The sequence below is a fragment of the Acanthaster planci genome, linkage group LG12, assembly GCF_054643075.1.
Source record: "Acanthaster planci isolate LZ-2023a linkage group LG12, COTS_SCS, whole genome shotgun sequence".
NCBI lineage: Eukaryota > Metazoa > Echinodermata > Asteroidea > Valvatida > Acanthasteridae > Acanthaster > Acanthaster planci.
This window is the reverse complement of record NC_141788.1, coordinates 16,408,971-16,433,285: the sequence shown is the minus strand read 5'-3', so window position 1 is coordinate 16,433,285 and position 24,315 is coordinate 16,408,971. Positions and strand designations below refer to the sequence as shown.

The window sequence follows — 24,315 nt, the reverse complement described above, 5'->3', positions numbered from 1 at the left end:
AGTCAGATACCTCTGTCAGTGCGTTTCTCTCATCTCGTCCCATTCGCAGAAGGTCAAAAGCTGTGAGAAGGAACTACAAACCTGTCATGACTTAGTAAGTGAAAGCAAAACACACTGGTTATTTGTACGTGTACCATTGCTGTGTCAGGCATTAAACTTCATCAGCTTTTAAGCATGAGATTGAACGAGAAAGAATTTATTCTCGTTGGCCATTTGGAGAGCATTAAGCAGAAAGGACACAATCTACCCCATGCATCGATTGTGTAACTTTATAAACAAGCTCAAATTGAAGCAGTCAAAAACTGTGGATTTTACTGTTAAGGGAGCATCTCAAAAGTTGGAAAAGTTTGCGCTCAATTGCACTGCTCCGCTGGAACAAAAGCATTTCATTAGAAGATTCACATGTTGGCAGGAACAGTCTGCGTTTTGCAGATGCATGTAGACCATTATGAGGCAGTGGGAATGCTGTGTTCCCAATGGAATGGCTGTATCATTCCAGAATGAAAACACGGTGTTCTAAATGGACCATTCTCACTCATGAGATGCTCCTTAACCACTTAATGCCGGGTGTAATTTGAAGTTGCATGACGTAAAACAAGGGGATTTTCAAGATTTTCCATTTTCAAAAACTCTTCAAAAAATCATAACTTCATTTACTGGACGTTTACACCCACATGAATGACTGTCTGGTGGCTACTCTAATCTGACAGACAACATCTATTGACACCCGAGTATTTCAGCCAGGCCTGCTGCCTTGTAAAAAGAGCCCAGATTCTGCGGTGTTATGTAATTTTCTTTTGTTCCTAAAACCGGTGCAGTACACTGCTGGCATCTTTTCAAAAGGGGCCAGATTAGCATGCAGCGGTATTGTATCGCTCAGCACTGGAGTGCTTTTGTCCTTGGTGGTAATCCGCGTACGCTGAATGCCACAAGCAGTGGTGTAATCTTTCAAAACAACGATGGATTTCCTCCACTATCGACAACTGAAAAAAATGTTGGCAATTTCCAGCAGCTCAGTCTTTTGTTCCGAGTATGGTCTTTTGTTAATACGAGGCCCACAGCTCTTTTGTCCAATTTCGATCTCCCTGGTTTCGTGTATAAAGCCTATGTGCCCGAAACCAGGTACCCCAGCACAAAGCGGTTAAGAGTTGGGGGGGCATTGAGCCCAGGGTTTCCCTCGATGAAGACTTTTGCTGTATTGAAGATTTTGTTCTCATCGAGTTGAAGGGTTGTTTTGTACACCTTGGGCTGTTGGCACGGGGTGACAATGAGCCTGTTCGATATTCGTCATTTTAGAGCAGTAAACGTACGTGATATTAGGCGCTTTGTACTCAAGACCTTGCCCTCAATTGAGACAGTATGGGACTGGCTCATTCTTGGCTTTTATGTCATGTCATCCAGATTGGTGGGTGCTCTAAGTCCTGGTTTGATATTCACATGTTTGGTGCTCTCTAAATTGTATTTTATTCAAAGCTGCCTACTTTATGAAAAGCTTAAATTATCCCTGCTGGATGTTTGTGAATGCTCACCTTTCAGAACCCACTTGAGGAATGTCGGACAGATCTGATTCAGTGTCGTCAGAATCTGGCAGATTTCCATGACAAGATACTCATCGATGGGATGTATGATACAAACGAGGCCCACGATGTAAAGAGTCTTGTGTTTTCATTCACGCTCAGTTTGACATATTTATTTCCTGAGTTGCTGTCGTCCTTTAGCCCTAACCCTACATAATACTGCAAATTACTACTTGTAATAAAATGAAGTACTGAGCGCTGTCGCTTGTAAAAGGACATGACCTTATTGTTCTGTGAAGCCATAAGATACAATACATAAGACAATGCACCATACAGTGCTGTGGCACCATGAATGCATGGCTTTATTGTTCTCTGTACGAATAACAAGGGAAGTAACCTAGCCAGAAGTAGTAATCTGTAGCGCTAGGTCCTTCAGGCTCAGACTATTACTTAGTATTTTGTAGTATTGTGTAGTGTAAGCCAAACAGTATGCTTGGCGGTTAGGGTTAAGGACAGTTTGGTAAAAAGTTGGTCAAATGAACTTAATGAACCGAAGTCAGATTTACTCACATGCACTCCAGTCATTGGTGATTAGATATAGTTCAGTGAACTATTTAGGAATCGTTGTGTGAAGTTTGCTTCAATACGTTGCGCCACATTGGAGTGCAAAAATAAAAAACATCTATCCTTCAGAAGGGAATGCACAGAAACCATGCTGAAGTCCTGTATGAGATAATAAAAGACAGCATTGTGAATTGACACATGTATACTTCACAGAAATTGCGCGGTCATACCCATTTTCCTTAATATGAAAACTCTCGTCAGTCAGATACCTCTGTCAGTGCGTTTCTCTCATCTCGTCCCATTCGCAGAAGGTCAAAAGCTGTAAGAAGGAACTACAAACCTGTCATGACAATTTAGCAGACTGTAAAGTGGTGAAAGAAAGTGAAAGCAAAACACACTGGTTATTTGTACGTGTACCATTGCTGTGTCAGGCATTAAACTTCATCAGCTTTTAAGCATGAGATTGAACGAGAAAGAATTTATTCTCGTTGGCCATTTGGAGAGCATTAAGCAGAAAGGACACAATCTACCCCATGCATCGATTGTGTAACTTTATAAACAAGCTCAAATTAAAGCAGTCAAAAACTGTGGATTTTACTGTTAAGGGAGCATCTCCAGAGTTGGAAAAGTTTGCGTTCAATTGCACTGCTCCGCTGGAACAAAAGCATTTCATTAGAAGATTCACATGTTGGCAGGAACAGTCTGCGTTTTGCAGATGCATGTAGACCATTATGAGGCAGTTGGAATGCTGCGTTCCCAATGGAATGGCTGGATCATTCCAGAATGAAAACACGGTGTTCTAAATGGACCATTCTCACTCGTGAGATGCTCCTTAACCACTTAATGCCGGGTGTAATTTGAAGTTGCATGACGTAAAACAAGAGGATTTTCAAGATTTTCCATTTTCAAAAACTCTTCAAAAAGTCATAACTTCATTTACTGGACGTTTACACCCACATGAATGACTGTCTGGTGGCTACTCTAATCTGACAGACAACATCTATTGACACCAGAGTATTTCAGCCAGGCCTGCTGCCTTGTAAAAAGAGCCCAGATTCTGCGGTGTTATGTAATTTTCTTTTGTTCCTAAAACCGGTGCAGTACACTGCTGGCATCCTTTCAAAAGGGGCCAGATTAGCATGCAGCGGTATTGTATCGCTCAGCACTGGAGTGCTTTTGTCCTCGGTGGTAATCCGCTTATGCTAAATGCCACAAACAGTGGTGCAGTACACTGCTGGCATCCTTTCAAAAGGGGCCAGATTAGCATGCAGCGGTATTGTATCGCTCAGCACTGGAGTGCTTTTGTCCTCGGTGGTAATCCGCTTATGCTAAATGCCACAAACAGTGGTGTAATCTTTCAAAACAATGACGGATCTCCGCCACTATCGACAACCAAAAAAATGTTGGCAATTTCCAGCAGCTCAGTCTTTTGTTCTGAGTATGGTTGTTACAAGGCCCACAGCTCTTTTGTCTGATTTCGTGCTTTGAGTATAAAGCCTATGTGCCCGAAACCAGGTACCCCAGCACAAAATGGTTAAGAGTTGGGGGGGCATTGAGCCCAGGGTTTCCCTCGATGAAGACTTTTGCTATATTGAAGATTTTGTTCTCATCGAGTTGAAGGGTTGTTTTATACACCTTGGGCTGTCGGCACGGGGTGACAATGAGCCTGTTCGATATTCGTCATTTTAGAGCAGTAAATGTACGTGATGTTAGGTGCTTTGTACTCAAGACCTTGCCCTTGATTGAGACAGTATGGGACTGGCTCATTCTTGGCTTTTATGTCATGTCATCCAGATTGGTGGGTGCTCTAAGTCCTGGTTTGATATTCACATGTTTGGTGCTCTCTAAATTGTATTTTATTCAAAGCTGCCTACTTTATGAAAAGCGTAAATAATCCCTGCTGGATGTTTGTGAATGCTTACCTTTCAGAACCCACTTGAGGAATGTCGGACAGATCTGATTCAGTGTCGTCAGAATCTGGCAGATTTCCATGACAAGATGCTCATCGATGCGATGTACGACACAAACGAGGCCCACGATGTAAAGAGTCTTGTGTTTTCATTCACGCTCAGTTTGTAATAAAATGAAGTACTGAGCGCTGTCGCTTGTAAAAGGACATGACCTTATTCTCAGTAGCCGTACAATACAATAGATAAGACAATGTACCATACAGTGCTGTGGCACTATGAATGCATGGCTTTATTGTTCTCTGTACAAGTAAAAAGGGAAGTAACCTAGCCAGAAGTAGTAATCTGTAGCGCTAGGTCCTTCAGGCTCAGACTATTACTTAGTATTTTGTAGTATTGTGTAGTGTAAGCCAAACAGTATGCTTGGCGGTTAGGGTTAAGGACAGTTTGGTAAAAAGTTGGTCAAATGAACTTAATGAACCGAAGTCAGATTTACTCACATGCACTCCAGTCATTGGTGATTAGATATAGTTCAGTGAACTACATTGTATTTAGGAATCGTTGTGTGAAGTTTGCTTCAATACGTTGCGCCACATTGGAGTGCAAAAATAAAAAACATATGTCCTTCAGAAGGGAATGCACAGAAACCATGCTGAAGTCCTGTATGAGATAACAAAAGACAGTATTGTGAATTGACACATGTATACTTCACAGAAATTGCGCGGTCATACCCATTTTCCTTAATATGAAAACTCTTGTCAGTCAGGTACCTCTGTCAGTGCGTTTCTCTCATCTCGTCCCGTTCGCAGAAGGTCAAAAGCTGTAAGAAGGAACTACAAACCTGTCATGACAATTTAGCAGACTGTAAAGTGGTCTACGACAAACCCGTCAATTCAGAGGACTCCATGGAATCCCCCTGTAAGCTGGAGCAGATGTTCTTCCGCCGGTTTGCCAAACATTTCATCAACCTGCTGATTTCCGAGGTCAGTTTCTCATATTTCCCCGGGTTGCCATCCTTGGACTGACACCCCCCCCCCAAATCAGCACATCTTTGTGTGCACGTGGCATGCATATTGATCGTAATTGGAAGTCAAAGTGAATTCAAAGCTGTGACACTGCATTTTGTCACAAATTGCCACAAACAGTGCTTTGACTAACCGATAGAATGGCAAATAATTGGTAACTAATTGTGGGAACAGTGGCCCACATGTAGGTGTGTGCGTGCCAACAGCAAAGACTATTTCTAATGGTCGTGGTAGCAAGGATTGCTTGTGTGTAAAGCAGTCCCCTCTCTTCACGGCGGTCCTGGGTTTGATTCCCAGCCTGGACCATATGTGAATAGAGTTGTTCAATAGTTCTCTGCTGCGCCACAAGAATTTTTCTGAGGGTTCCCTGTTTTGCCTCCCTCCACAAAAATCAACGCTAAAGATGCCTAGCTGTGGTCCGTGGGTAGGTATGCGTCATTCGGCAGCTGCCTAAGGCGGCCTTAGGGGCCTAGAGCTGGACCAAGAGAGGGCGCTGTTTTCTTAGCAACGCAGGCTCCTGTGGTCTAAACTGAACTTTGCTGGTTTTCGACTAGGAAATGCACGCATTGAAGTCGCATCGCTATCAACAAATTGAACACTCCCAACCAATGCGGCTCTTTCAAACCGATGAGGGAGTGCTTCTGCTTCAGGCGGATAGGCCTTCAATTCAACCATACATGTTGAATTTTTCTATTGCACAGCTCATTCAAGCAAAATTGCATGAAATTTGCACTTTATAAATAAATAAATTACATGTAATTATTAATGGGATGAGAATGAATTCCAACTGGGGACACACAGGGTTCCATAAAGGAGCATTCAAATTGGAACGGGAGCTTTCTGACTTTCCAGACGTTCCTTCTCCGTTTGACTTTCTTCCCATTTTATCTTTTCAGGCTGATGTTGCTGAGGATTCCCCGCTGGTGGCCGAGGTCCGAGTAGAGCTGAGCAGCTACCGCTGGAACAAGCTGCGTCAGTTTGTCCAGCAGAAGGGGAAGGTCAAACTGGTGGACGCCCACGACCTCATGGTGGATATGCTAACGAGCGTCCGCCATGACAACGTCACGGAAAAACCCGGCCTGCTGGAAAGAATGACAGGAATGGACCCAAGGGACATCACATTTGTAAGATTATTATAACAGAAAACGCAGATATCCCCCTCCACCCCCAGGCAGAAAAGGGTCTCGTATCTCATGGGGACCTACTTTGGAATGACAGTTTGCATGTTGATCTCAGGGATGGCATTCCCTCAAATTGTCCTCATGCTCATGTTTCAAGGATTGTAATTTAGAGAGCTAGTCAGAGTAACCAGATAGTCCATCCTGTGTTTCTCAAATATTCGACTGCCATAGCTCGATATTGTGGGAAAACTTGCATATGGAAAATACAGTCAATAGCACCGGTGTTGCTTAAAGTCTGGTGCCCTAAATCACAGTATGAAGTGACTGCATAGAAGTACCACCCTCACTGGCAAAGACAAAGAGAGGCTGGTGGTGACTATTTTCAACAGGAACCTAGAGTGCATGTAAAGACTAAGTACATGTGCGCACCTGCCAACCGAAATTGGCCACATGTATTTGGTGCGGCCGGCACCAGTCAGTGCACATATGCACACTCGCCCACCCTTACATATGTATACTTGTGGGGTGTTTCCTTTGTACTCGTGTTCAAAACTTTCACACAACACGGAAAAAATTCCAAATCACTGCCATTTCAACCAAATTCAGTTTCCTGGGTTGAAATTTCGACCGTATGTCCCTTATATAAAACACTTCAATTTGCGACGGATGAATGGCACATGAAAATTCCTCCCTTTTGAGTAAATTTGAAATGTCTATTTCGTGAAATTCTTGTGGGGTACCACTTAAGTACCCCACAAGGATCCAAACTGGCCTTGTGGGGTACTTTCCATTGTTCCGGTACCCCACAAGGCACCATGTACAAGCGCATGTACTTGTACTTGTTCAGTGGTTGTGGGGACGTGCACTCATCATCACATATACACCAATTTGGTTTGCACTGAAAATGTTGTGGGGACAGACAGTACTGCCCACAATTTGGTCCCAACTTTCCTACTGATGGAAAACTTCCCCATAACACAGTAAGGGCCTACCCAGTGTGTCCCCTCCATAGGGATGTCATTTCAATGTGAAAACATGCCGTGATGATATTATCTTGTTCTTGCAAGCAATGGACAGTGTCCATAGCAAGGGATATACTTTATTCAACGATCATATTGGCTCATCAAATGTTGATATTGTTTTTCTTTTCAAAGTATGCACTACTGTTAATCCTCGGTGTGGTGGTAATCATATATGAGTCCAATACGCAGGCTTCCTGGTGGAAGCAGCTCTGTGCAGTCATGATGCTCATGTTCTTCATCAGCGTGTGCTGGAACTGGGTCTACCTCTACAAGGTAAGGCCCTAGCCGACCTTGAGATTTTGGTGAGGGAGTAGCCTTTGCACCTTTGTCTTCTATCAAGCTTGCGCTTCTAGTCACAGCAAAGAGCTGGGGCCATGACACTTAACTGTAGTTCAAGGTGAGATGTTTGTACTGAGGCACCTGCGGCAAGTTCAAGCAACAAGTTATCCATAGTTTGGTAAATGCCCCTCAATTGACTCACACTGAGTGACGATGGGATTTTGCAAAAAATGGTTGAGATAAGATCCATTGAGTGGGACTGTATCATACTCGCGCTTTGGAAAGGAGCAGTTGACCGAGGGTCGAACTACGAGTACAAGTTACACTTGATCTTGCTCTAGCGTGCATACACAAGTAATGCCAGGTTAAACCTCCCTCTAGTTGACTATTGATCGTTGATTGATTTTTAGCTGTAGGTTTAAATCTTGAATGCAGTCCAAATATGTTTGGGACACTATCCAGCAAGCCAGTGTTTAAGTTTGTTATTCCAAGTGACATCTTTTTCCCCCTTTAATACAGAAAGAGTTGGCAGTCAGGATATCCACAATGCACAAGGGACAAGACATGCCACCTGAGTGTATGCCAGACAAGATGACCTGGTTGGACTCCATTAAGGAGGCCTTGCGGAAGCAGCTGACCTTTAAGAAAGACCCTTGCGATGTTTACCACGAGAATGTGCTGGTGGATCCCATTTACGAGGTGCCACCAACACGGGTAGGTATAACGTGCCACACAGGGAAATTGGATACGGGAAGGGGATATGTCGGTAAAGTGCATGGGGCTACAAATGCAAGAGATGAGTAGGGTCTACGGACAAAATTTAACTGGCCGTATTTGAGAATCAACAGCACATAGGCCAGTTTATAGTCGGTCTTGCCACTGAAACTTAACCTATGATCATCTCTCGTGTGGTCCAGAATTGCATCTAAAGCACTAGCTTCTGGCACTATCCGGTTTGTGACTTCATCACAAAGGTGGATGCGCCACGATTTGCAGGCTCTCATTGGACAATCGCTGAAGTTGCGCGTTAACTTCCGGTTCCCTGTAAACAGCGATCAATGCATGTAACTCTATGTGCCGTGCACATGTGCAGTGGGCGTGGTTTAAACTGAAGTGACGTCATACAAACCGGATTGATTGAAATTTGACATGGTTACTGACCTAACATTTCATGATTTGGGCAGTGGCCTGCCTATGCACTACCCTAATAGTCTCCAGCATCCAGTGACCATCAGCATCTGGTGTTCTCCATAGGGCGATCAATCGTAAACCAGCAAGAAATGCAGTTTTGAACTTCTTATCAACAGGCAATTGTACACACCCTTTCAACTATGTTCATGGAGCCGCTGAAGACCTTAGGCAAGCAGGTGTCCAACTTCCACCGCGAGCTCCTTCAGGATCTGCCCTACGCCGCCTGGCTGCCCGCCTTGCTGACTGTCTACTTATCCCTGGCTGTTGTGTGCGTACTGATGTGCTACTGCCCTCAGCTGGCCCACAGGAGAGACAGAGGGGCTTGGGAGAGAGTTCGCGAGTTGGAAGCTCAGCTGAGAGAGAGAGATGCTGTCAATCACAGACAGGGTAGGCTCGAAGAATTTGAGGTAGGTGTGTCAACAGTTGGGGTCTCCTCAGAATACGTCACAGTAGTGGTGGGATTTTCGATTGTCTGGTTTTAATTCTACTATCCGATTCTGAATTTCAAAACCAGTTATCCAAACAAACAAAAACCGAACAACTAACCTTTACCGCAACAATTGTTGTCTTTGATCGATCCTGGAAAAAGAGGTGTCCACTCAATAGTGAGAACAAAACCTTAACAGATAAGCTGCTTGTAAGCGCAAACATGCTGCTATATCATCACACAACAATCCAATTCAGCCAGTGGGCGCCTGTGATCTGTTGTGCGTATTTATTGACTTGTCACTACGATTGGGATACCTAAGGAGGGCCGAATCCTCCGTCCCGTGTGTCCTAAGTTCTGAATTATCGAATGTCGCAACCACAATTATGGGACTTTTAGAAACCGCTGTAAACAGACCAGCCCAAACAATAACACAACGGATGAACCACAGTGCGACGCCCATCATGTGCAAAATCGATGCATGTGGAGAGCTCTTGCGCAGTTGGATGTTCTAGAGAAATAGGGGGTACAAGCACAAAGCATAGAGAATATGAAAAACGACTGGAAGAAAGACTAGGGGTGTTGCAATTGAGTAATTAGAACTACCCCTCTAGGCAATTGCTACACGCTGTGTATGGCTAGCACCTTGCAATATTGTGGTTTGGTGAAAGTTACATATGTGAAGTCTGCTTAAAATTGTGCCACAGCCAGGAAATAAACATTTGTGAAAAATTCGTAGGAATATGCATATTTTGAGACAAGACATATTACTCGTTGGGCCGGGCTGTGAGCATGATGAGTATGATGTGTGAGCCCACTTTTCGTGCAGGTACAAAATTTGTTTTGTGTATGAAAGTGTTTAGTCTTGCGTTATAAGAACCTTTTGCATGTGAATTATCTTTTTTTAAATCATCCCAATCCTTGTCATGATAAGCACAAATCCAGTGGTATTAAGTGAATTAAGAAATTCACTAGGTCATCTGTGCGTCAGTCGTCATGAACGACGACTCATTAACCACTTCCTGTCAGGGAGCCCGGTTTTGGGCACAGTGTGTTTATACCCAGAGCCGGGGTGCCCGGTTTCGGACAAAAGAGCTGATCTGTGTAACAAAAGACTGTACTCGGAACAAACGTAATGCGGCGCTGTCTTGAAAAAGTATACTATTGTTTTGGGCATAGCGCACCCGCGGATTAGCACCCCTGACAAAAGTGCTCCAGGGCCCCATTGATGAGCAACACAGCACCGCTACTGGCATTCACCCGTAACAAGGAAATTATGCAACACCTCACAATTCTGGGCTCTCTTTTACAGGGCTGCAGCTAGGCCTGGGCTGAATACTCGGGTGTCAATGAAGGTTGTAGAGTAGCTACCAGACAGTCGTTCGTGTGGGTGTAAACAATCAGTAAATGAACACATGAATTTTTGATGAATTTTGGAAACGGAAAATCTTGAAAAGGTCCCGCCATCACATCCCGCTCAAGAGAAATCCACCCAGCAGGTAGTGGTTAAAATTCATGAGATTGGAATTGCAAAAATGGCTGGGCCTAAGGCATTCGTTTCATGGATGGTGCTATATAGGACAAAAGAACCAATTATTTTTCCACATGTACTGGGCCCCATTATTTCACATGAATCTGGTCATGAATGTTTGTCCCAAAAGTCACATTTACCTGAGATTTCTGTCAATGTTACATTGAGTTAAGTGTACGAGTATTGTTGTAAATGTTATAAAATATTATGTTTGCCAAACTATGAATGATGATTTCAATGATAAGAAAAACGTTATTTTAGTGACAATTACATGTACATTTTGACACATCTGAACTATGTAAACTAAACAGACACTGATTTAGTTTTTGTAGAGTGCAAATAATATTTACCTACCAAGTCCACAATTGTAGAACCCGCTCTGGCTGCCGCTAAATGGAAAAACTTCATAATCGTCATGCCATGTGAGTTGTTAATGCTTTGAAAAGGTCAACAAAACCGGATAACTGGATAACCACTTTTTCAAAATTCGGTTAACCAGTTTTGAAAATATCTGATACCTCCCACTGGTAACAACTTGCTCTTAAGTATTCTGAGGAGACCCCAATACCTTAATGGCAGTGCACTTACAGTATGCTGTACACATTCTTAAACATGAGGCGTGCATAGATTTTATTGCAAGTCACCCTAGAAGCCAAAGGGGCATTGAATGTATGTGCATGTTATGCATGTACCTTTACAAGAAGTGGGTAAATGTAACTAGTCAAAATAATCACACAGTTTATACACAGCTTCAAAGAGATGCCTGGTACTGTGGTCTGGGAATAAGTTAAAGATCAACAGAAATAATGTCAGGAAAGCTGAAAGGAACAATTTTTAAGGCCTTTTTCATCAACTTGTAACAGTTTAAATAATGGCATTGTTATACACGACTCAAAAGAATGAAAGGAACAAGAGAACAGTATGTTTTTGTCATGGTCTTCCGTTAAAACAAGAGGCATTAAACTTATGTGACAACACCTGAATGATTTTCACATAACTTTAATGCCTCTTGTTCTAACGGTAGCCCATATAGACCACAACAGAAACATACTGTTCTCTTGTTCCTTTAATTCTTTTGAGTAGTGTATGTTTTATACTGGCACTAAAGCAGTAATTCATGAGATAACTACTTCAGGTTAAAATATTTGCCGATGTGATGCTGTGCAAGAATGAACATTATGCATGTCACCCGTTAATTATCTGGATTTGCTGCAGCCTCGGAGGGAAGACCAAGTCGCACCGCCACCCCCAATGCCAGCTTTGAACCTCATCATCAACAACAGACCAGCGGAAGACATCCTGGCCGGTCAGCCACAGCACCAAATGCGTCCGGAGGAGCCTCTGGCTGTAGAAAGACCGCCTGCCAGGCCGAGGCGGAGGCCACATGTCAGCAGTGAATCGGATGCTGTCCAGGACCATCCACAGCGACAGCCTCTTAACTTGGGCTCGCGCAGCGCAGACAGTGCACCCTATCAAGGTGATGTGTCTGGGGATGATGACTCCTCAGATGAGGCAGATGGTCGCCAGGGGCAGCGTCCCAGAGCCCCTGATGAGAAATACGGGACCAGGAGGACAGAAATTCAGGGACAGCCTGTAGAATGCCCCAACTCGGAGCTGGATTCTATGGAAGAGCGCTCAACTGTTAAGCCGAAACCGAAAGTGCAAGGTCTGTCAGGAACAAAACCGAGGCAAAAAGTCAGGGTGGACAAGATGGCATCGAAGGGCGACAGCCACCCAGACGGTGGAAGATTGGGAAAGAAAGGCACTGCAGGAGGAGCAGGGCCGAAGGCAAAAATCAGGATGGCGAAGCCCAAGCCGGGAGAAGTGCCAGCTGAGAACATGTCGCCTTCAGTCACTCCTGCCTCGTCCACGGACTCAGAGCCATTCTCGGCCTCAGTCCCTGGTCTGGACAGCCCATCAAGTGTGTCGGTCATCGAGGGAGACTCCACCCCTGCCTCTGGGGGCAGTGTGGATGGCGATTCGCACCTCCGGAGTCTAGGGACATCCTTGAGCGGGAGTATTGACATCATCGAGCCCCTGGGTGCTACAGGTGGAGCAGAGGGGGAAAAGAACGAGGAGGGGAACGATTCGGACGAGTTCGAGGTCCTCTCCAGGGAGCAGTGCCAAGATGAACCCATGAAGTGATTTGCTGCAACTTTTAGAAAATCTGTTGGCATCAGACATGCCAGTCCTTTGCTCAAGTATTCCAAATCATACATTTGACTAGTCCACCTTGGATTTCCTCTATATTCACCACGCCCGAGGGAGGCCCAGCAGCTGCCATTGGGGGTCACACACTGAAGGTGCACTCATGTGAACATCACACTCCTTTTGTGGAAATTCCTGTTTATAAATTTAAGAAAACCTTAAGAAAGCCACAATTTACTTCTGGTGTCAATCAGGGTGTTTTCTCTTACCACAACCTCCCAAACCTCTAAAAATGTGTTCGAACCCTATCTTGCATGGGACCCAAACAAATTTGTCCATTGTCTTCATCATGCTTTTTGTAGACTTCTTTAAAGGAGAGCTTTTTTTTTTTTTTACAACCCCAAGAGGGCCCTTGTACTCAGAAACAGTATAGTAACTAAAGCAAAGGCATTGTATTCTCTTGCAGTTTATATCAGGACCATGAGCGGCACCAGGATTTATTTTTTTTTAGGGGGGGTGATCGAAGCACTTATTTTGGAAATGATAAGTCGTAACAGTGGGAAGGAGGCCAGTTAATGCTGCAGATAGGTGATTTTTATCCCCTTTCATCTTTTCCCCTAATTTTTGTTAAGTTTTGTGTCTTTTTCCTCCTTGTTAATATTTCAATTTTTAACCAGGGGGGGGAAGGGAGCAAGTTCCTTTCTGGCTCCCCTCCCCGGCGACATTCATGGCCTGGACCTGTACTTTTGAAAAAAAAAAAAAAACTCTTGAATACAGAAGAACAACTCATATTTTACATATAGTTGTGAAAGAAAGGGACATATGAAATATATTTATGTACGAAATCTTCTTCCTGGGGCAATTTGGTCTTACAGAACTTGACAGAGAAAGTAGAAAAATGTATTATACGTACAAAAGTTTATTTATTAGTAAGCAAAATTTCTTAATGAAAAAAGTGAATGGATCTAAGAATTTCCTATTTTAACTTGCTGATTATGGTGTGTTCCTTGCACGACGTAGAAATTTTGAAGCTTTATGATGTCAATTTTAATTATACTTGCAGCGGTACATATAAGTTATTTTTTTTTATCGTACTGCAAATAGCTGGAACACATAGAATAATTGGTAGAATTGCTTAAGCTTACTGTTCACTTTTAAAAACTGCTGAGCATTAAACCTGACCTTTCCAAGATCCTTCACAATCCGCAGGTTTTTGAAGGATCTTGCAAGATTTTGTTCGCTACTGTTACTTTCTTATGGGGTTACATGCTCCTTATGTGTTGAAGTGAAGAGCGCTTACGTGGGCTCCTCCTTTGCGGTGGCAGAACTTAAGAGTGAAAGTCTTTAAAAGGGTCAGGAGCAGAAACCAGATAATTAGCGATGTAACAAGCTTAATGAGTGATATGGATCCATTCATGATTTCAGTAACTAATGCGGCAGTAATCAATCTGGCAAGGTAGATTCTGTAGTATTCTCGGCAGCTGTGTATACGCACTTGCTGTCAAGGGAAACTGATGTCGACATAAGTGTTCGGGGCATCTTGATTTTCAGTTTCCTGACACAAGGGCAAGTATGAAACCCAGACTAACATCAAGGCACTTTTAATACTGACTTAAATGCTTTCATACTTTAAGCTTTAAACAATAAGGTATGAACCACAGGTTGGAAATCTCGGCAGGCAAGTTTCTGTCATCGCGACACCTGAATGTTATCTGTCTGATAACTGATCAGACTGGTTCCCGTCTTACAGAAGGCCTCTGAATGTAGGGACCCTGTAGTGGATAATGAATCTGGCAGAGTCCTGTTGGGTTTACATTATGTAAATGAAGAAATGATGCCTGCTCAATGCACAAATCAAGCAGGAGCTGAAAGTATATTTTGCTTTTGTTCTTTGTTACCGAAAATAACTTGACCATACCACTGATTTGAAAAAAATTGCCTTAAAATGATTTATCAATGATAATCATTGAAAAATAAATTACCACACTGTGATCAGCAGCCTTAGCAAGGATAGATACTTGTGTTTTATTCACCTCAGAACTAAAATATATTTCATGTTAAAGCATTGCTGTTGGCCTAACAATAATTTCAATATCGGCATCCAAATTGACAGGGCTAATTGCACATGTTAAACCGAAGCTAGCAACCAGTCCCTGTATAATAGGGATGGGGACCGGTCCCATAACTGATTTGCTTGACTGCAGTGTCAACGGTCATGACGGTGCTGGTAGTCTGGTAACCTCACTTGCCAGCAGGTTTGTGGGCAACCACATATGATCTCTTAATTACCAAGTATTTTCATGTACATGCAGAATGTTCAATCATGTCCAAATACTGAGAAATGTGATTTATGGCATTTTTGTATCTCAGACTAGCATATGCGTAGTACAGTGTGTGAATATACATTATTTTTTTCATTTTAAACCAAGCGAGTAAGTTGGATGCTTGAAATGATTTGTTTGCTTATCATTAACTATTACGTAGAACGTGGTGGTGTAGGAATTGGTGTAGACTGTACAGCAGGCTAGAGCATTTTGGAAACAGGTCTGTTCACTTGCATTTGACCAGTAAAAGAGTTCAGAAGTACATGCATATCAGAATGGGTATGCTCATGTTTTACATGGGCCATCAGCCAGTGTGAAGAATAGGAGGGGCTATTTGAGGTGGGTCAATTTGAGTGAATACAAGAGGTTTTTGAAATGGTATCCACCTATGTATTCTGCCTGCCACACTTCAAATTGGCCAAAGGGTGTGGTATATGCTATGCTATATAGTTGAACACAGATAAGAGCACTTGCAATAAAAAGTCATGTTTACTTATAACAAGGATATTTGTACATCTTGAATGTAAGTCTTTGGTTTTCTTTTGTTTTCTGTTACTGGTAAAGGTACATGTGCCTGTTTAACAAGGTGCATTATAACTTGTGAAGTCCCAACAGAGTACCGAAGTAACTACATCACGCGCACAATTAGCGTGTGAAAGGCATTAGCGCAAGAACCAGTGCGTGAGCCAACACGCGCGTACTCCATTCGTTTGCACTGCACTTTCTGGTTCACGGTGACGTCACACTTCGGTACTCTATTGGACCTTGTTTTAAACAGGGTTCTGCTGTATAAGGGGAAAAAAGGCAGAAGTTTCCAGGAGTACAAGGAATCTTTCTCAGCTGGCAGTCTTTAAAACACAGCATCATTTTCTCGTGAAAAAGAAAGAAAAAAAAATAACAACTGGTGTAGGATTTAAAGTGTACTAATTTGGTACACTGTGCACCTGATGCCAAGGGAGTCCTTAAAAACCAATGCCAATGACTGCGCTTTGAGCTAGCATGAAGTATCCACTGGCAAGGCAAGAATTTGTACATATGCATGCTTACAAAATAATATGAATTTCAGTGTCTGTTCGTTTCACACGGATCTGGATCGTGATCATTGATCTCAAAGCTGGCTTGCACTATCCATTAGTCAGGTTCAGGTGTCGGGTACCAACGTTGGACCACTGATCCCAATCCTGACCTGCATGAAATGAACAGAGACTGTCAGTTTTGCACCCACTTGCCTAATGGGTGCATTCAAAATGCAATATTGAACACAAATCTACTGCTACAAGTACATGTAGTAGTCGGCTGCACGGCAGCTGATAATGCAGTGTCTCCAACTGGCTCCATCTTTGGCAACCTCAAGGATCTTAAATGTACGTTAAGGTGTACAAGCCAGATCTACAAGCACCCGGAGTTCACTGCTTAACCACTTTTCAAAATTATGTAATTATCAATAGCAGATAGCATACATGCATTTTATATTCCCTAAAAATCAAACATTTTCTTTAAAACAGAGTTAAAGTGTCATGCAAGAACCAACTAGGCAAATTCATATTTCATTTCAGAGTGGATTTGATTGACATGTTCTGAATAAAAACTAAAATTACTGACATGAACTGGTAATTTATTTCAGGCAGCTTTTACACATGCACTAGTATTTTCTTTAATCTATTGCATACATGCGCATGTATATCTTGAATATAAAACTAGAAAAAAAGTACATTTCAATATCAGTGCTTAAAAAGAGGGCAATCATTAGGCAGGCAGCGGTATATTTATCTGAAACAAAAAAAATGCAATGATCAAGATGTGTGCCCCGCCACCATTAATGAAAATTTAACATAAATTCAGTTTTGCTACTGGAAGCATGTCAGCATTGTTAACAATTATGATTTCTCCAAACGTGATTTTTACATAGAGTGTCTGCACAAAGGTACATGTATTTCCAGCTCGTCACAATGAGTTGTTTTAAGAGTTGATCTAAGTTTTGCTGTAAATTTTTTAATTCCAATCACTCTGGAACAAGCACCAGGACAGCAAAGTTGAAACGTCTACTTGTGCCACGGTGGAGACAACATTAAACCTAGTCATCACCATGGTCACCACCATTGTAGACAGAGATTGCAATGGCATCTTGTATGCCAAGGCCATCCACTTTACAATAGAAGCGCTCTGTGGTAAACTTGTTGCTTCCCTCCACATACTTGATGTAATCGGGACAGCCGGGAAACAGGACGTTGTCGGCCACGATGACGGTCCCCTTGCGAAGGAGATGGAGTTCCTCCAGTCGTTCCAGATCGGGCAAGTACTGGCTGCCAAAGTGATCAATGAATAGGTAGTCCAGCTTGTCCATTGAGTATCTGCTGCATAGCTCTGGGATGACATCTGATGATTTCCCAGTAACGACCGAAACCTGAAAACAGAGACTGCAATTTTAACCCTAAAGGAGCTGGGTTTCCACTTGACTACTGGGCATGTTTTAGCAAAACTAACCAACTTTTTTCAACATTACTTCAATGTTTGTAGTGGAGTCTTGCTGTGATTTCAAATCTATTACCATTAATAACAACATGTACATGTACGTACATGTATAATCAATTTCGTACCGTTTGTTTTACATGTACATGTAGCCATCTACTACTGTTTCAAACAGCTTTACCTGCCTGCTGGGCAAATTTAAGAATGGATTTTATTAGCCAGCAGCAGTTTTTAATAGAATTTGTAAGGTGTGGTAGTGCTGCCGGTACGGTGCCGGTCTGGAGGTGGACCTGGCCGCTGCCCCCCCCCCATCCATCCTTCTACATGTAGGTAAGGCATTAGGGGTTAAGTACATGCACATGAAGCCCGAGTCGAGCAAAAGCCCATCTAATACTGTTTTGTTATCTTCAGCATTCTTGGACTGACGCAAGTCTGCATGTTGATGGACGCAGACTCTGGTTTTTTTTATTTACTGCAAGACTCGACTTGACCCATGTTCACCCCAAAATGACTGTTTGTTTTTTTTAATCCCCAGCACCCCTTCAACATAAAATAATTCAATAAATGGAAACTTAAAGAACATCCTCCACATCGTTACCAGACTTAAGAATGCTTTCCTATCAACATTCTTAAGCCACTAGACAGTATTTATTTTTTCTATTAACTTTTCTTCTCTTTGTAATTTACATGTAGTTTTGAAAAGCATTCAAGAATTTTTACAAACAATTGGAAACAAACATGCTGGTATGTATCGGTCCTCTTTCTGTTCATACTTACAATTACATGTACTTGCAAATACCAAGCACATACGGGTAGCATGTTTTCAAACATACGATATGACATTTGGTTTATTGAAAGACTGGGACTAGATTTTAAGACTTTTAATTCTGACTTTAACTTGGACCTGGACAATGACTTGGACTCCAAAAATGACAGACTCAACAATACTGCCTGACATCCCAACTTAATTTTCACAATCATATCAGAGTCATTACTTTTGCTGTTTGACAGGCAGGTGATGATCCACAGAGACATCCCATCCACATGTATCGTAATATTTTCTCCAGGAACGCAACAGTTTACTCTGAAGCTGGTTTGAAGCTGTCGCTCGGGAGAGCTACACAAGAATAATCATGGCCCGACATGTAGCTACAGGTACCCACGAAGAGATGACATCTCTCATAAACTAATGCTAGACAGCATTCGACTGAAACCGTGTGTCATCTTCCTCGGATACTGGAAGTTGAAAAGCTACATGTACATGTACTTCCTCTAAATTTGCCTCAAATTTCAAAAGTTTGGGGAGCTACATATCCACCTTCAAACCATGTCACATCAACGTGCATACTCTTATCCAAATGCACAGGCTACTAATATATACATGTACCGGTACGTACATGCGCTGCACCTTTCCTTTCAAAAGATGAAAGGGTAGCTGCAATCAATTTATTTTAATAAACTGTACAAACCTTCAAAATGCACCCTTGTGTCTCAGTTAACCTCATTTTCAACTTTTGGTTCACTCTTTCAAAGGGTGTTTTACTGCCTTTTTGGTTTTATGCAAATGAGATTTCCATATTCATGAGCAAAACATGATGCCATCCTAGGAAAAATCCTCAATGCTACATTGATTTGCAAAGAAAGATGTCCCAAATTTGTGTAGATTGTGTTGGACTCAGTTTTCTCTTGTTTACCAATTCTTTGCTCTTTATGTGCATTGTACTGTAATAAGCAACCAATCAATTCCTCTCGGAGAAATTTGTCATCAAGTAAATTCTGGGTTCACAATTTGAACAAAAAAGATTTATGCACCGAAATGCATGTACAGCCGTGTTCCCATTGGATTCTTTTGGTTAACTTACCGCGACCTTCCTGCAGAATTACAAAATTAAATCCAATGGAAACACATGGTTAGCTTACGTTCCTTCAAACTTACTGTGACTGTGATGTAAAACTAACTAGCTGAAAAGGTCGTGGAAGATTTCCATGCAGTCATAGTAAGTTTGCAGGGGCGCTAATAAGGCTAATGGGAACAGTTCCCGTACAATATAGATAGACTGCGACCACGCTAAACCAACAGACTACAAGGCTACGGCTACACAGAGATTGACAGCAGGCATGCGAAAATGGTTGTATGGTTCCCAGTCTCCAGCTCCGTGCACACAGAACAGCAATATGCCGCGCACACACAGTGAAGCGTGCTCAGATAAAGCTATATACACACTGTGTACAAGTGCATCTTGTTCATCTCCACTTAAAAGGTGGCAGATTTGGCCGAATTTGTCAGATTTTGTCATTTTTTGGGTCATATTTGGTGGATTTTGTCACGATTTGTACAGAGCCCACTACATGTACAGTGTGTAGGTATTCAGCTAGTATTACGCAGCAAATAAATATTCCGTTACGGTAAAAAAGTCTACTTCGGTATATGCGGTAGATTGACACGAAGGAATGTCGCAGTAAGTTTCTGCATGGCTGTGGAAGACAAAGTCTGATGAAAACATGGCTTAAGTTGTCCCTAAATGACTTCACAGCATAGAGTTCTACGCGTCACAGCAGCTGCACCCTCAGTTGTCCAGGAAAGCACGAAATTGTTTTAGAAATAGGAATGTAATAGTTTTCAAACATTGGAGAAAAATACAAAGTTGAAGAAAATTGTGTCGAAGAAAAATTCATTGCAGCTGCACTTCTTAAAGTGTACCTGATTTAGACCAGCCATGTCTACCAACTGCTTGGCGATGCTGGCATATTTTTCGTTTATCTCCACTGTGATCAAGCGAGCTCCTTCAGGCAGATGAACTGCTGTGGAAACTGCAGAGTAACCCAAGTAGGTGCCAAGCTCCAAGCAATTCTTGGGTTTCGTTTCCTCAAGTACTGTGCCGATTTTCTCCACTAAAACACAAACATTTTCATTAATTCACAGATAATTTTGCCATGACTTTTTAAATCAAATTTAAGTTGTACTCCATGCATGTTGCATTTAGAGCTGGTAATTTGATATTCATTCTATCTTATTTCAAATGTTTTACCAGCACGCACATGGATTGAAAATGTCCGCGCCCAGGACGATGTCCAATTTATCCGCGTGGAGAATGAGAAGCTTGCCCTGTAGTTTTTATATATAGCTCTATGGCGGCATGTTGGTCTTTACTTATAACTATGGCGTACACATGTACCGCCATGTTAGGTCAAGTGGGTCAGTGAGAAAGCCCTGTGCATTGACCAAAGAGATCCTGGAAGAGGGAGGCAAATACTCCTTGGCATCTTCTCTGATATCGAGCATTGAGTTTTTTTCTGTGATGCCTCGAGATCATTCTGACACACCAACTGTTTAAAGAAAAAGTGTTCTTGTGAAAAAGCCAATTTTTCAAGAGACAGGTCATCCAAAAAAGTCAACTCTTCTGAAGTGTGCTCAAATGCACACGGCTGACACCAAAGAGGCCATGATCTTCCAATGTCTACATGAATTTACCATAAATTACATGGACACGTACTTTGAAATGAAATTTCATCTATGAACTCATAATGAACATCTCTGTAGATACATTGTACATGTTTGCCTCAAGTTTTCCAAGATCAGCTGAGCGATATGATCCAAAAAGCCCTGCTCTTCAAGGTTACATTTGTCCACTGAATGCACACACTGATGGCTGTAACTTACTTTTCCTCCGTTCAATACTGACCATCCACTCTTTCTCATCCTTGAATCTATCCACGGCAGACAGCACACTAGCTGCATCGCCCTCTACTGCTGTGCTCTTCACGAATTCAAGGAGGCGATCTTCAGTTGCATTCCCATATCGTAAGCGACGCCAAGCGTTAGGAATGGATACATATATCATGAACCTCAGCATGTTGCCCAAAATATGTAAATCCTGAGGCACAGGACGAAAAACAGTTCGGAGGAGTTAGATAAAAACTGGTTTAGTTTCATATTTTCCATAACTTACCAATTATAGCAAATAAAACTTTCGGAGCAGATTTTTATGTTTTAAAGAATCGTATTTATATGTATGACCTAAAGGTTACAATACCCTGTGATTATCACCTCTTGACAGATCCCTGGAAACACATATTTGCATATACATGTACACTCTCTGCTATACTAAATTGTTCGCAATTTGATTATAAAGATGAACAAAGAAATTGACTGGAGTGGGATTTGAACCTGCGGCCTCTGGCATACCATACCAATGCTCTACCAGTGTTTATAATTTGTTTGATGAAACTTTGAAAGGAGAATATGACATCACGTATAATAAAACAAAGTGTCTTCAAGATATTTGCAATGCTTAAATATTCACTCTTGCTCTTCAATCACCAGATCTCCAGCCTCCAGATCTTTAAGGAATTTGTCTACTTGTACATATGGGGCAGTGGGGTTTCATCATGTGTGACAATGAACCACAATGGACAACCTCGGAACAAAATTGATGATATGATGTAAATAAACAAACTAAAACAGAACGGGTGAAAAGTGGTATCATTGACCACATCAGATGTTTTCTTTTTAGGAAGGATATCCAAACTTCAGACTTGACTCTTTGAGGTCAGTCTTTGATTGGGGGAAGAATTCCATATACGAAGTTCACTGTAATATCGCGTAATTACTACAAAAGTATCCTTACTTTGATCGCTGAATGAAGACAATTCCAATAGGCATTGAAGAGCTGAACATCATAGGACAGAAATATGGAGCTTTGGGCACACTTTTGGAGCTACACATGGACCAGGTTTACATCGACAGGCGGCCATCTTTCCTTTTGCGGAAGTGACTAGATACTAATCTTTTGCTTCTGAAGAACATGGCGAATGCGCACGACGTGTGCGCATGAACCGAATCATATCCGGAAAGAACCATTAACAGGGGTTGGGCTGCCACAAGCATTGAGGTAATTTTATGCATGAATCCGCAACACGAGGAGTGCAGAGGGCCGTCATCTGTCTGGATGGATCTTCACAGTTCACGAAATGCTGCGCAATGTGCCCTACTGTACATGTACATGTACAATTTTTAAATATTTTTTTAAATAATTTAAAAATAGTGCGTGTTTTGCGACAATTTTTAAGTTGGACAATTTGTTTAGAAGGAAAAAAGGGGCCCAATTTCTTTTACAGACAGTTTGTAAGTTGGACAATTTGTTTAGAAGGAAAAAAGGGGCCCAATTTCTTTTACAGACAGTTTGTAAGTTGGACAATTTGTTTAGAAGGAAAAAAGGGGCAAATTTCTTTTAGAGAGTGCTTGTCAGTTGGAGGAGTTTTTTTCTATATTTATACAGAGGGAAGGGGAAAAGGGAGCTGAAACCTGTCTTTAGATTATTGTGTGGCTATCTGCGCTCTAAAATGTGAGGGGAGGCTTGTACAGGAGAAGAACATCCTTAAGGATTTGATTGAAGTGGTCTACTCCTGCATGTCGGCAGCGCCACATGTATTCGGCCAGGTAGAACCCAAACTGGTCGCTTCCACTGGTGTGGATAGTCACCTCCCTCACCAATTGCGCGTAAGACTCCAATTCTCGCTCATAGTGCATGTATTGCTAATGGTGAAGCAAGACTCCACCTAGCCTGAGTTCTTATACAGCATTGGACTGAAATTCCTTCTTTCGTACGGCCGACTGCATTTCCACTTGTTCTTTCTCTCTTGGTTTACATAATACGACGGAGATAACTCACGTCATACAGTCAATTGTGCTCAGACATGTACCTTACCTAGTTGATTTCCTTTGGCACAACCTACTTATATTAACAACGGAGAGCCACATTTATTTATATTTAAATATTCTAATTTATACAAATATTCGTGAATAATTACATATTCAGTTTCATAAATATTTAATGTTTTTAAATATTCATCTTGACCTCATCGTGACCTCTCCTTAATTCAACCGTAACTTTATATGGAACATATCGACTTCCTCCGGCAACAAGCGCTCGTGTGGCGTGGTCAGTTAGACTGCTGTATTTCTTTACCTAACAGTTCTCTTCATTGCAGGTTCGATTCCCCTTTACGACACAATTTGGATTAAATATATTAAATGTGTATACTAACTGTAATAATCCTTGTACTAATGACAGGAAAACTGTGGAGAAATAAAAGGACGGGATAGTGAATGAAAAAGGAAATGGTAGAGTATATAGTAAGGGAAAAAAAACGGCAAAAGGACTCACTTTTTTGCCGTTTTATTTCGTGGGGCCCCTTCTTTTTAAACCTGTCCCCCTAAGTTACTGAACCCCCTTTCACATCTCTATCCCCCAAAAATAAATGTCGCCCCTTTTTAAATCTGTCCTGGAGAAAAAATTTCTCCCAAAAAGTGAACTTCGCATATGGAATTCTATCCTCACTGTCACTCAGTGTCACTTTTTTGGAGGGAAGTCGGAGGCCATGCAATGATGGAGTCTTCCCAACTGTCTGACTGTCAAAAAGTGTCGTGTTTGCTCTGTTCAAAATAAACTATTCCAGCTTTAAATCACTTCTAAATGTTCACAATCTTTCCTCTTCAAGTCGACATATTTGTAAAAACATACCAATACTAGCCTACTACTAGGCCTACCTCACTTCCTGCAAAAGCAGACTACGCAGACAAAACTCAGAGAACCACAGATAACTGTCGCGCACGCCGCAGTTTCCTATCTGCGCACTGCATGCATGTACGTACCTAGTACCTAGCCCGAGTAAAAACAGACCACGGACAGACAGCACAGTAGTGGAAATCGGTTTACTTCCGGTAGTATCCGCCGACTTTATGTACATTGTCGACTGGATAGGACATCGCGCATAATTTGCGCGGCCG

At 42.1% G+C, this 24,315-nt stretch overlaps 2 protein-coding genes across 8 annotated transcripts in view; one reads left to right on the top strand and one right to left on the bottom strand.

Moving 5' to 3' along the window:
• Positions 1-15,561, top strand: part of LOC110978456 (uncharacterized) — a 26,153-nt gene extending 10,592 nt beyond the window's left edge. For 4 of the 5 annotated variants that reach the window (XM_087143851.1, XM_087143854.1, XM_087143853.1 and 1 more), the window contains 9 exons: positions 50-94; positions 1,537-1,647; positions 4,011-4,121; positions 4,798-4,971; positions 5,910-6,137; positions 7,289-7,429; positions 7,955-8,149; positions 8,743-9,033; positions 11,800-15,561. In XM_087143851.1, the coding sequence (XP_086999977.1) occupies positions 50-94; positions 1,537-1,647; positions 4,011-4,121; positions 4,798-4,971; positions 5,910-6,137; positions 7,289-7,429; positions 7,955-8,149; positions 8,743-9,033; positions 11,800-12,729 (2,226 nt within the window). In that variant the 3' untranslated portion in view covers positions 12,730-15,561. The remainder of the gene's footprint in view (positions 1-49; positions 95-1,536; positions 1,648-4,010; positions 4,122-4,797; positions 4,972-5,909; positions 6,138-7,288; positions 7,430-7,954; positions 8,150-8,742; positions 9,034-11,799) is intronic. The other variant, XM_087143852.1, reaches the window with a different exon arrangement.
• On the bottom strand, positions 14,734-24,315 carry LOC110978457 (catechol O-methyltransferase-like). 3 transcript variants are annotated; one of them, XM_087143856.1, is made up of 4 exons: positions 24,181-24,315; positions 21,187-21,400; positions 20,227-20,417; positions 14,734-17,460 (listed from the first exon to the last, which is right to left on the bottom strand). In XM_087143856.1, the coding sequence occupies exons 2-4, from the start codon at positions 21,377-21,379 to the stop codon at positions 17,131-17,133; spliced, it is 714 nt and encodes a 237-aa protein (XP_086999982.1). In that variant the 5' UTR covers positions 21,380-21,400; positions 24,181-24,315; the 3' UTR covers positions 14,734-17,130. The 3 variants fall into 3 exon arrangements, with proteins under 3 accessions (XP_086999982.1, XP_022089168.2, XP_022089167.2); XM_022233476.2 differs by having other exon boundaries at positions 24,076-24,227; XM_022233475.2 differs by lacking the exon at positions 24,181-24,315 and adding an exon at positions 22,154-22,333.